General features: G+C 37.8%; 4 protein-coding genes across 4 annotated transcripts; 3 read left to right on the top strand and 1 right to left on the bottom strand.

The window, feature by feature from the left end:
- The first annotated feature begins 667 nt into the window (after nucleotides 1-667).
- On the top strand, nucleotides 668-4,069 carry MONOS_7688 (putative Choline Transporter-like (CTL) Family Protein). Its single transcript, XM_067878033.1, has 3 exons — nucleotides 668-731; nucleotides 780-969; nucleotides 1,033-4,069. Exons 1-3 carry the CDS (start codon nucleotides 704-706, stop codon nucleotides 3,542-3,544), a joined length of 2,730 nt encoding a protein of 909 aa, XP_067724869.1. The 5' UTR covers nucleotides 668-703; the 3' UTR covers nucleotides 3,545-4,069.
- A 1,775-nt stretch (nucleotides 4,070-5,844) lies between these two features.
- Nucleotides 5,845-6,159, bottom strand: MONOS_7687 (uncharacterized protein; the record flags this gene model as incomplete). The annotated part of the gene is made up of 1 exon (XM_067878032.1): nucleotides 5,845-6,159. One exon carries the CDS (start codon nucleotides 6,157-6,159, stop codon nucleotides 5,845-5,847), a length of 315 nt encoding a protein of 104 aa, XP_067724868.1.
- A 137-nt stretch (nucleotides 6,160-6,296) lies between these two features.
- On the top strand, nucleotides 6,297-7,316 carry MONOS_7686 (uncharacterized protein; the record flags this gene model as incomplete). The annotated part of the gene is made up of 3 exons (XM_067878031.1): nucleotides 6,297-6,378; nucleotides 6,563-6,779; nucleotides 6,833-7,316. The coding sequence occupies 3 exons, from the start codon at nucleotides 6,297-6,299 to the stop codon at nucleotides 7,314-7,316; spliced, it is 783 nt and encodes a 260-aa protein (XP_067724867.1).
- Nucleotides 7,317-7,472: 156 nt separating this feature from the next.
- MONOS_7685 (uncharacterized protein) lies at nucleotides 7,473-7,679 on the top strand (the record flags this gene model as incomplete). Its single annotated transcript, XM_067878030.1, has 1 exon — nucleotides 7,473-7,679. The coding sequence occupies one exon, from the start codon at nucleotides 7,473-7,475 to the stop codon at nucleotides 7,677-7,679; it is 207 nt and encodes a 68-aa protein (XP_067724866.1).
- Between the last annotated feature and the right edge of the window lie 5,482 nt (nucleotides 7,680-13,161).

Here is a 13,161-nt window from a genome sequence, read left to right as displayed (position 1 = left end):
GTTTGTGATTTCTATCAAAAAGAAATCCATAAATTTGTGTATTTTTGGGTGTGAGCCTAATCGACTATTGCACATTTTATGAAGCTTATAAGGATAAGCTTAGGCAAATACCAGTAAGTTGGTAGATAACGACCGGAAAAAAATTCGATTAATATGTTTTTATTTATTTGGTCCATAACTAATGAAAGCAATTGTGATATTTTTAAAGTGGTTTTCGAATTACAATGATTCAAAGCTGAGAAAACCTATTTTTAAAATCCAACAGAAATATATATTTTAAAAACTTCCCCACTTAAAATAAAAAAAACTTAAATTAGTTGATTAACTTAAAAGTTTAAGTTAAACATATCCCTCATAAACACATTGTCAAAGAAGAAATCTTTATTTCCCAATAAAAACCAAATAAAAAATATTTCTCTCATTTATCTTAGGGGTTTGATCATTAATTTTTAATAACAACTGCTTTTAAATACAAAAAATTTTCAGTTTTTTATCGAATGTTTCTCCTATTTGTGAATTTTCACATCCGTTAATGGGTTTTTCAAGGTTAATAGTTCTTCTTTGAGACAGATTTTATACCGGTCGCTATGTACCCTCTTGCCCAAATGCCTTGAAAAGAAACCAAATTGTTTCAGATCCACTTATTTATTATTTGATCCATTATATTATTCAATATTTCTTTTCGAAAGTGTGCTGATTTGTTATGTTTGCTGTTGCCACAATTTTTAAAGGTATGTGATAAAAGATTTTTTATCATTAATTATTGTTTAATTAAACAGAGTTTGGAGAAAAAGAAAATTCCTTGGTTGAAACAAATGGAAAAGTTGACATTCCTGCTAATCACAAAAAATGCAATGACATATATTGCTTGATTGCTTTTGGAGTTGTTGTATTGCTTTGGGTCATTCTATTCATATATTCATGTGCGGCTGCAAAGTTGTATATGTTTCTAAATCCACAGGCATCAGAGTTTGTTAATTATTATTTTTTGAACATTTTCACAGATTTAATAACATGCGACAATTCATTTAGGGGAGTTTATTGTGGAGTGAAGACAAATGTCAGCGATCAACGGAAAAATACATTCTTATTCGCGTATCGATCCGAACAGTGGTGTGTTAAGTCTTGCCCCTCGAATAATGAACGATGCATGTGCAAGGGAGAAAATCCAAGCTCTCTAAATTCAAGCGAATGCGGAAGAAAAGGGTGCTATTACGTTTCATACGATTATTCTCCAATGAATAAAGTGTGTATTGCGAAAGAATCAAAAGAAACAGTTACAGAATTTGTCAATAGCTTTATGGGAAGCTTTATAAGTGGTATATGGATGATAGTTGCAATAGCATTCATAGCAATTGCCCTTTGCGCGATCTGGATCGCATTTATGGCATGTTGTGCACGAGGAATGGTTTGGTGTTGCCTTATTGGATCAGTTGTTGCTGTTGCAGTTGTAGGTCTTGCAATTTTCATCGTTGGAGTTATGTTTTCAATTGGGGCAATGGATTCTGCAACGGACAATTCTAACAACAACAAAACAAAATCAGCTGAAGATTTTTCAGGTTCTTCCCAAATTCTTCCAGTAGTGATTTACAAAAACAACGGAGCAAGCCTGTTATCTCTTCCTTCGGTTCATGTGTACTCGATCCCTCGGAGAATGAACGACACAAAACCTGAGCATGAAGTTGCGCAACGCGTCAGTTCTCCGTATTATGATCCGTATTATGATCCGTATTATGATCCTTATTATGATCCGTACTACAACAATAACACTAAAAACAATAGCACAAGTAAAACAAATAAAAATCAGCCAAATATTGGGACTATTATAGGTTTTGTCTTGATTGGTGTAGGTGCTATCGTTTTGTTGGTGATGTGTTGCTGTTCGTGCTGCATGTACTGTGCTCGTGAACGTATTGAACTTGCTGCGCGTCTGACTGCGGAAACATCTTATGCGATTCGGACAAACCCTCTACTGCCGATCATAACCACTTTTGTTTCAATACTAACGTTTGGGGTATCTTTTTTGTTTGTGCTTGGCATTTTGTGCCTTGTGACTAGCTATCCAGTCAAAACCGTAAATGGAGTTCCTTTTATTGACGTTCCTGGCTACTCTGCTCTTTGGTATATCTTCTCTCTTTTCGGATTTATTTGGATGGCATCTTTTTTGTCTGGAATAAACGAAATGACAATCGGAGGAACTATTGCAACTTGGTACTTTACCAGAGACAAAGCTAAAGTCACTTGCTTCGAAACATTTAAAGCATTCTGGCGCACAATTCGCTACGGTACAGGCAGCGTGGCTTTTGGATCGGGATTGATTGCGCTTGTCACGATCCTGAAGATGTTGCAGGAGCAGGCAGCCAGCATATGCAGACAGGGCGGGTCTCCGCTGGTTATAATATGCTGTTTGATTGACTGCATTCTCAGTTGCATTATGCAGTTCCTTGAGTACGTCAACTCGCAGGCTTATGTCATCATCTCGATCAAAGGAACCCCCTTTTTCGAAACAGGGAAGCAGACAATTTTGCTAATGATCAGAAACATCTTCAGATCAGCTGTCCTCAATTCTGTTATTCCGCTCGTGATGGGCATTGCAGAGACGCTTATAGTTCTTTTGAGTCTGTTTATTCTGTTTCTGATGGCGCGTCCGATGTGGTTTGGGTTAATGACTCAGGAATATGCCATTGCTACAGGAAAGTACACAGAGCTTGGGTGGATCTTGAACGTGGTGATTGGACTTTTTGTGATTGTGTTTGTGGTGAGCACGATATTTGACACATACACGTTTGCCATTACGTCGATGTTCATTAGCTTCCTTCTGGACGAGGAAATGGCTATTACAACACCAACATGGGAGAAGTTTGGAAGCAAAAAGCTGTTGAAGCACATGGACGAGGCAGCAAGAAAGGGATATGAAAAGGCATTGAAATACAAAGAGAAAGACGAATCGTTCGACATGAGCTATTGGAGCGTGCCTGTTAAAAACGAGGGAAATACAGAAGCTGCCACGCCTAATTCACTTCCTGCTCAGATTCAGCAACAACCGTATGTACCACCTCCGCAACAGCCATATCCACAACAACCATATTCTCAACAACCATATCCCCAGCAGCCATATGCCCAGCCACCGCAGCAGCCATACCCTCAGCAGTGTTATCTTCAACAACCGTATCCCCAACAGCCTTATGCCCAGCCACCGCAACAGCCATACCCTCAACAGTATTGCCCTCAGCAACCATATACTCAACCGCCAATGGCTGGAAACGTAGTGCCAATGCAGCCAATGCCAGAAGCGCCTCAAATGCAACCATTGTCGGATGGAAAAGAGCAGTTCGAGGCTGAGATTAGTGCGCCTGCTGCTAATTCTGTTCATGTCCCTCCTCCACCACCGAAGAGGGCTAAAAAGACAGACGTTGATAGTGAATCTTCAGATAGTGATAGCGAATCTACTGTAAGCAGTAGCGACTCATCAGAGGATGATAGGTCGAATCGCAAGGGCAAAAATGCACACCAACAACCCAAGAGCAAAAAAGGGAGAAGATAAAGATGAGATGGAAAAAGAAAGAGAGAGAAGTTATAAAGGAGTATTTCTTTTTTTATTTTCAAGGGTTTTATTTGCCAATATTTCGTCAAACTTGTACATTATTGATTTTCAATAATTTTTTAAGCGTTTGACGAAAGATTTGATGCTTTTTATTTTTTCTATCTTTCATTATAATGAATGATTTAATTTTATGGAATTGCTCATTTTGTTACAATTCCAATATATATTGCAGATATAGGTTTTTTGTTTGTTTTTGATTTTGATACTTTAACTATTTTGTTGTGTATTCATAAGATACGGTGCAAATTGGATCCCCCAGTTCAAATTGAATATTTAATTTAAAATTGAAGGGGTTATTAAATAATACCCCAGTTTATTTGAATTGACTTTCTTATTTTTTAATTCCACTTATGATTTTGAATTAAATGAGTTAATCACAACTTTAAGTAACATTCAGAAACTCGTTTTTTTTCAGATTTTTAGTGATAGAATAGATGAAATTCAAATAAGAAATTTCAATTTAAATAACTCCATTTTATTCGAAAAAAATATAACTTTATTTGAATAAGACACACTTTATTCAAATAAACTCACTAGATGAAATTTGAATAAGAAATTTCAATTCGAATAACTTCATTTTATTCGAATTAAATATAAGTTTATTTGAATTAGACGTACTTTATTCAAATAAACTCACTTCATTCAAGGATTCCCAACTTCATTTAAGTTTCAGTTTTATTATAATTTCATAAAGAACAGAATAATGAACAGTGAAATTTAAATGTTCGATAAAAATTATTTTTATGTGTTTTTCACTCTTGTGAAAAAGTGAAAAGATGAGTTCTTTTTTTTGAAAGTCTTAAAAATTTACACATTGGTTTTAATGCATTAAAAGGAAATTCCAAATATGCAAACATTATAAAAACATTAATCAAAAACAAATTATAACGTTTCTCTGATAAAGTGAAATTGTTGAAAACAAAAATTAAAAAAATATGGAAATTTGAAATTACAGATATTCGATATTTGGCTTACAAGACAATAGATCATTATGCAAGCGTAATATATGGAGTTAACAATTTCTTTTAAAGCAGAAGACATAACTTTTATACGTAAATAGTTGATGGAAGGAGAAATAATGTTCAAGAGTTCAAGTTCGTATTTATTGAGCAGTGATGAAGTATTATCTTTAAATGTGAATGCTCGAATGAAAACATTTATTTTTATGTTGTAATGAAGGTTTTCTTGATTGAATTATGTTGAATTTATTGAAATACATCATTTGCATATTCTTTTTTTAATACAGGTTGATGAAAAGAAAATGTGAAGCGTAAATGTCGAGACGCAGACGGAGTTACACAGAATAATTTTGAGGAAAAACAAATCCGATTGCTCCAATGTGAAGAAAAGCGAAGAAATAATTTATAAATGAAAGAAGGTCAGATGAAAAAAGGGGATGTCCAAAGATTGAGAGTTCTGCAAGATAGCACAAAACACATGTCATTTGATCTTGATGATGAATTGTTAAAGTTGAAAGATGCTTTGATTGAAGCAAAGGAAATGAAAGAGGAAAACGAGGAAAGGAAGAAACAGAAATGAATTGTCATATGTTTTTTATTTTTGTTGGCAAGAGGAAAAAAGGCACTCCGAACGTTTGAAGGATTCACTGGTTACTGTTCCAAAGAATAAAGTCACATAAGCAAAAGACACAAGCATGAAGAAAAGGATTCCATTGAATTTCACTGGTAATTTTTTTTTAATTCATCTTCACAATCAATAGCTACTCGACTCATTCAACTCGTTTGTCGACTTTTTCTTCAATGAATTGAAGCCTAATCACACAAATTCTTCGACTGCTTCATCATTCACTTCGTCTGATTGGATTTCTTCGATTTTTGTGTCTGCGTCAGAGATAACAAGAGAAATGAAAAGGAAGCAAAGCAACCTATCTTGGCAATGATGTTTTATTCTGAAAATGATAACGAGTATTTGAGCAAATGGAAAATGAAGACAAGCAAGAAAACCAACTTAAAGCTTGCGAACCTGTTTTTCATCTAAAATTGGAGCTTTGCAGACTTCATCTTTTGAGGATGACACAGCAAGCATTTTGTGGAATCTGTCTGATGCCTCATAGCTTCTGTGGGATTTTTGTTTGAATCAACAGAATGAGCAGATAACAGCAATTACTGCATCCTCCATTTCTGAATTGATCTTTTAATCTGCCCCTCATTTTATTCATCTGATTCTAGACCAGAACGATAATTCCTTCATTATTATCACAGCTTCTTTATCTTCTCGTTTCAACTTTTCAGCTGAAGAAATTCTTTTCCATCTGTTCCCATTGCTCGAGAACGGAGAGCATTCCCAGTTGGTTGATCTTTCTGATCCGAATGTGGATGTGGTGTTTGTGGATCCATTGGAGCTGCCATCAGACGTGTTGGGGCATCTGAAAAAGCCTCTTGTGTCCAGGGCAGCTCAGCAGTAGTCTCTTCGCTCAGCACCTTCTTTTTCTTCGTCTCCTTCCTCTTCTTCAACTGGAGCAGCGCTCCGATCAACTTCGCCATTCTGGAGGCCGAGAAGAGAAGAGAAGAAATCTTCAGAGAATGAGCAGCCATTATTATCGGAGCTTGTGATTAACCCTTCGGATGCGTCGGTGGTGGCAGTGTCATATACGTCGGAATCAGAGATGGATAACATCGAGAGGCTGCTGCGGATTGTGTAGCCTGAGGCAGCTGGGGTGTATGGGCGGAACATGCCTCTGTCGCTGCAGCAGCTGCTGTCGCTGCGAGAGCTGCAGATGATGTGGGGATATGTTGTGGCTCGAGGGCGGTGCTGTATGGGGTTGTTGCGTGGGCATACGATGTGGGGCTTTCGGTGATGCTTTCGGTTCCGCTGGTGGCGCAGTTTCCGTCGCTTGCAGCGTCGGTGGGCATGAAGTCGGGGAGAAAGCGGATCTTTGCTGCGGCTGATGTGAATGCGTTCCCGTCGATCAACGATCTGTTTGTTCCTTCGCTGCAGATATTGCGATCGCCGCAGTCGAGGTGTGCGGATGTGAAGTTGGGGAGATTGATTCGAAGGAGCTGTCAGAGGCGTGGCTGGGGATGGAGGATGTGGTTCTGTCACAAGTATCGATTGCGCTGGCTGTGCTGGAAGAGCGGGAAGAGGTAGAGGAAGGAGAAAGGGGAGGCAAAGATGGAGGCAAAGGGGAGAAGAAGAGTGAAAAGAAGATGGATGGGTAGAAGGAAGTGATGGGAATGAGGAGAAAGGCGGGTTTCCGACAGCGCACAGAGAATTTGTGGAGAGAAACAAAGAGAATCAGGAAAAGCTGGAAGAAGTGATAGCACCTCTTGTTGTGGAGGCGCTTGGGCTGAGTGGGCTGAGGTTTGTGAAGGAAAAGGCTGAGGTGGGTGTAAACAAGCAGCATTCTGTGGAACCAGAAGTGTGCAGTTCTTTGTCAGCCTATTGCATTCAACAGGAGATTTCAAGAGCAGAAGAAGAAGCAGCAGACGGGTCTTTGGGCATAACTTTCGATGAAAGTTCAGATGGAGCGGTGAAAGATGTTGAACAGATGCAAATGTCGAAGAATGATTTGGCAATGTTTGAGGAGTCGGGGATAGAGGGTAGTTCGATTGATTTGGAGAAGGAAAAAGAGGAGGAGGAAGAAGAGAAAGTTGTTGGAGACATGAAGTTTATTTTTAAGAAAAATAAAGAACAAAAGCAGAAAGAGGAAATAATATATGAGGTTTTGGAGAAGTGGACACGGAAGCTGTAGATTCAGATTCACATTAAAAAGGTATATTTTCACAAACATAGTCGAAGCGGAAGGAATAGGAAGAGAGGGTGAGGAAGAGAATGAAGAGAATGAAGAGATGAAATTTCTCATGAACTTCCATTTGAAAAAAAAGGAGATAAGATGATAGGAAGTCAAATGTTGCACTCGGCATTATCAGCTGTGTTGCTGTTCTACAACCTTAGTGTTGGAGTTGTTGAACCACATTGCTGGAATGGATATTGGGTTATGGCATTGTTTCTCAAGAAAACAACGTTTCCTCTTCCATCAGTTGCAGTGTTGCCATCGAAGAAGCAGAAAGTGATGAATTTACCTCCACTCATCCAAGAATATGTGTCTCTGTAAAACATTGCAGCACCTCCTAATGAAGATGACGAATTTGTCAATTTGTTGTTTATAAACTGGCAGTCATAAACCAGAAATTGACTTGGTTTGTTTCCTGGAGGATCATAAAATGTTAAAGAATCTGCAGAATCGCCACTGGTATCTGAGATGCACTTGCATTTGGTGAACAAAAATTGGTAAGTTGAGGTCATTTTTTTGAGTCAAAAAAACCAACCGGTTCCACACCAGTTAGTTATTTAACAATATTCCACTCTGTTATCTGAGAATTTCCAGACAGAACTGGATAGAAAATAAGCTATACAAGTTGCTCCTCCATGCTTTGCTTGACAACTTGTGAAATGAGATTTTGCGATACTGACTTGCAATAAATTTTCACAAAACAAAGCTCCTCCTTCATCATTGCTTGATGTACATTTGTTGAATGAGCAAGAAGTGATTGTGAGATTGGCATTTGTGCAGTTGACTAAAGTGCACCTCCCCAGGCACTTCCGCTATTTGAATCATTCCATTCGCATAACTCAAATCTATAGCTGTTAACATTAAGTGAAGTCAGTCTTCCAGGTTTCTTTCTATCAGTTTCATTTCCAATATACTCAACAGGAGCATTTGTGGAAGAGCGTGTTTGATGAAGGAAAGAAGTGTTGAAAATTAGAGAGAAGTGGAGGCTGTTTAGAGTGGGAAGGAATGAACGAATCTGGAGGAAGAGAAAGAAAATATTGCAAAAAGGATGGAAATTAGAGGAAACAGAAGAAGAAGAAAAAAGAAAATCAAGTTTGTCAGCTTCCACATTGCATTAAGTGCATTTTTGCAGTTATTTGTGTTTTATAAAATGAAACTGTTCGGAGCATTTCACTTTTCCTCTTAACATTTTTATCCAAATAAAAATCGTATCATCTGTGTTTTTTTTTTTTAAATAAACATAAAAATAGAAATGAAACAAATCTTTAACTCACTAAAATTTTATTTATTTTGTCTTTGAAGCTCATCTTGTTGTCATTTTGTCTCAATTCCAATTAATATCAAAGCGATCAAAAACGTAGTGAAAAACTGGATTATTTTTACTTAAAAAAAACAACACCAAATGTACCAATTAGTTATTAAGAACGATGAAACATAATTAATCAAAATTTTTTCATGATGAATTTCAGCGTTAATTTGAATAAACATGCTTCATTTAAAACGAACCAACTTCATTTAAAATAAACCCACTTTATTTGAATTAAGCCAATTTATTTGTATTGAAGGAGTTTATTCAAATTTCATCTACTTCATTTAGAAATTCCAAACTTCATTTGAGTTTCTGAAAAATCATGATTTCATTAAGAACAGAATAATGAACATTATAATTCAGATGTTCGATAAAAATTATTTTTATGTGTTTTTCTCTCTTGTGAAAAAGTGAAAATATGATTTCATTTTTCTGAAATTCAAAAAAATGAACACATTGGTTTGGATGCAAATAAAAGAAATTCCACACATGCAAAACATTATAAATACATAAATCAATAACAATTTTTGACGTTTCTTGATAAAGCAAAATTGAAGAAAACGAAAATAAAAAAAATATGGAAATTTGAAAATACAGATATTCGATATTTGGTTTACAAGACAACAGATCTTATGAAAGAGAAATCCTAGGAGCAATCAAGTTCTTTGAAAGCGGTGGATCATAACTTTTGTGTCGTAAATTGTTGATGGAAGGAGAAATAAAGACAAATAGTTCAAATTCATATTCGTAGAGCAATAATGAAGAATTATCCTTTAAACGTTCATACTTGAATCAGAATTAATGTTTGCAAGTTGTGTTGAATGTTTGTTTTCCTGAATAATGTTGAATGTGTTGTTATACGCATTTGAATATTCATATTTTTATTTAGGCTTATGAAATGATAATATGGAACTTGACAAAAGAGCAACAGAATTGAAATATGACGACTGATTTTCAGATGAAGAAGAAATCCATTTTCAGCGAGATGAAGAATAAGGAGGAAAGAACATATCAAAAAAAAGAAAGACGGATGAGAAAAGGTGTATATACATAAATTGAGCGTGAATATAACATTATAAAACGCTTGACCTTAGTTCTAGTTGAGGAAATGCTTAAGTTGAAAGATATTTTTAATATAAACAAAGGAAATCATAGAGGAAAATGAGAGTTGGAAGAATCAGAAATGTGGTTTACCATATGTTTCCTTTTTTGTTGGAAAGAGGTGAAGGGGCAAGTTGAATGTTTGAAGGATCCAGCAATTACTGCTTGCCAGAAGAATATACGACCAATGAAGTTTAAATCAGACAAAGATAGATTTCAACGAGAATCGATACAGTTGTTATCGACAACCTTCATTATTCCAAATATCAAATAATTTCATCATAACATTTTTTTCTTCTTCATATCCTTCGAACTGCAATGATCTGTTCCCGCCTTCTCATCCTCACTTATTGCTGGTGGGGATTCAACTCAGAAACACTCGAAAACACATTCTTTCACCTTCTATGAAAAACTGCTTCTCACGTACCGTAGAAAGCAATGGCTCATTTTCATCTTCTCTTCATTCTTCTTCTTCCACTTTTGTTTCTTCCAGATCAAATCCCATCTTCCTAATATATTTCTTCATTCTGATCTGGAGCAGCACGCCGATCAACTTTTCCATTCCGGAATCGGAGAAGTGAAGAGAAGAAGGCGGCAGGGGATGATCTGCCATCATCAGCGCCTGCGATTAACCATTCGGATGCGTCAGCGGTGGCTGCGTCATACACGTCGGCAGCAGCGATGGACTGCATCGAGAGGCGGCTGGGGTGTAGTGCGGTATATGCCGCTGTCACCCCATACACCGAAGACGTTGCGGAGATATGTTGTTGAGCAGAGGGCGGTGTTGTATGGGGGTGTTGTGTGTGAGTGAGATGTGGCGCTTTTAGCTATGCTTTCGGTTCTGCAAGTGGAGCCGCTTCCGTCGCTTCCATCTTCGATGGTTACGAAGTTGGTGAAGAAAGCGGATCTTTGCAGCGGCAGATGTGAATGCGTACCAGTCGATCAACGATCTATTTGACCCATCGGGGCAGGCATCGTTATCTTCTCAGCTGAAATATTTTGAGGTGAAGCTGGACGATGAAATAATTGAGCGAGAGGTTGAAGTGTGAAAGGCGAAAGAGAAAAGTATGGTGAAAGCTCTTGTTGCAGAGGAGATGAGGATTGAGGATATTGTTCAATCTCGTGCAGTGTTTGTGCAGGCAGTGTTTGATGAGCGGGAAGAGGCAGAGGAAGGTGATGGGAATGAGGAGAAAGGTGGGTATCCGACAGCGCGCAGAGAGTTTGTGGAGAGAATCAAAGAGAACCAGGGGAAACTGGAAGAAGCGATAGCGCTGCTTGTTGTGGAGGCGCTTAGGCTGAGTGGGCTGAGGTTTGTGAAGGCGGGAACGGAGGCTGAGGCAGACAAACAGTTATAAGCATAAAGTGAAGTGTGTGATTCTTCTCCATCCGATGGAATCCAACAGGAGAACAGGAGAGCAGAAGAAGAAGCAGCAGATGGGTTTTCAGGAATAACTTCAGATGGAAGTTCAGAGTGGGTGAGAAAAGATGTGGAACAGGTGGAAATGTGTACGAATGATTTGGGGATGAATGAGAAGCAAGGAAGAGAGGGAAGTTCGATTGATTTGGAGAAGGAAGAAGAGGAGGAAGAAGAAGAGAAATTTAATGGAGGCATGAAGTTTATTTTTAAGGAATATAAAGGACAAAAGCAAAAAGAGGAAATAATGAGATGGATTTATGAGAACCAGGAGAGGAGTGGATGCGCAAATTCATCATCATCAAAAAAAGATTTAAAAATGCAGAGGATAAACGGTAGGAATAGGAAGAGAATGTGAAGAAGAAAAGGAAGAAAAGAGTGTGGAAAAATGGTATATGGAATTTATTTGTAGGAAAAAAGGGAGAAGAGACGAAACGGAGCAAACGTTGATAATTTCTTATCCAGAAGTTCCGATATTTCTAATTATTTTTGTTTAAATTGATGATATACAATTATCAAATGGGGATTGTGTGATTATGCTTCCATTGAAAAACACATCATTCCATCTGCAAATAGAAGCGTTGTTGTTATCGAAGAAACAAAATGTGATGAATTTAATTACGTTCGTCCAATCAAATATTCTTGTGTAACACAGGGCAGCACCACCGAAGGTGAATGGATTTTCGACTTTGTTGTTGATGAACTGGAACTCTTGGAGAAAATATTGAGGAGGTATAACTGGCGGAGGGAAATGAAACGTGATTGCACCAGCCGCATCGCCACCAGTATTTGCAATGCAGACGCAACTTTTGAATAGGAATTTTGCATCTGATGGTATGTAATAGAGGAAAAAGTACTAACCAGTTCCGTAATAGTTTGTTATTGAACAACTTTCCACTCTGTTTTCTGAGAATGTCCAAACAGAATTAGGTTGATTGCAATACAAATAAGCAGCTCCTGCATGAGCAGCTGAACAGCTTGTGAAATTGGATTTTGCGATATCAACTTTTAACAAATAATCGCAATAGAACGCTCCACCATGTTTTGTTGTTGAGCATTTGCTATACAAGCAAGAAGTGATCGTGAGATTTGCATTTGTGCAATTGACTTTGAGCGCTCCACCCCAATCGCTTCCACCATTTGAATCATTCCATTCGCACCATTCGAAGCGATGGTTGTTCTCATCAAATTCAGACATTCTGCTTTGTTTCTTTCTTTGAGATTCATTTCCAACATGCACCACTGGAGCATTTGGTGAAGAACGTGTTTGGTGGAGGAAAGAAGCATTGAAGGCAGAGAGAGAAGTGGATGGGCTGTTGAGGTTTGGGAGGATGGCTCCACCGACGGGGTTGTGGGCGTGGAGGAAGATGGTTGAGTGGATGGAGAGAGTGGAATGAATGGAGAAGGAGATGTTTGTGTTTGTGTTTGTGATGGTGGTGGTGAATGAGTTGTGTGCGCGTGCGTGATTGGCAGGAATGGTGTGATGTTGTGGTGTAGTGGTGATGTTTGTAAAGATGGTACTCGAGAGATGGAGATTGAGGGAAACTTGGTGATGAAGAAAGGAAGAAGAAGAGGATGAGGAAGGGGAAAAAAGGAAAGGCTGGATGAGGGAGATGAAGGAGGAGAAAGAGGAGTGGGAGATGGAGAAGGAGGCAGGGATTGGGGAGTGGGCATGTCGGAGGAGATTGTTTAGGGTGGAGAAGAGGGGGAAGGAGAGGAAGAAGAAAAAAGAAAATCAAGTTTGTCAGCTTCCACGCTTCATTTCGTACACTTTTGCAGTTATTTGTGTATTAGACATTGAAATTGTTCAGAGCATTTCACTTTTCCTCATAACATTTTTATCCAAATAAAAATCGTTCTTCTGTGTTTTTTTTTTAAATAAACATAAAAATAGAAACGAAACAAACTTTCAACTCACGAAATTTTTCTTTTTTTTTTGTCTTTGAAGCTCATTTTGTTGTGATTTTGTTTCATTTCCA

Source organism: Monocercomonoides exilis (genome assembly GCF_001643675.1).
Source record: "Monocercomonoides exilis strain PA203 chromosome Unknown scaffold31-1199392, whole genome shotgun sequence".
Lineage (NCBI taxonomy): Eukaryota > Preaxostyla > Oxymonadida > Polymastigidae > Monocercomonoides > Monocercomonoides exilis.
This window is presented reverse-complemented; position numbering and strand designations above follow the sequence as displayed.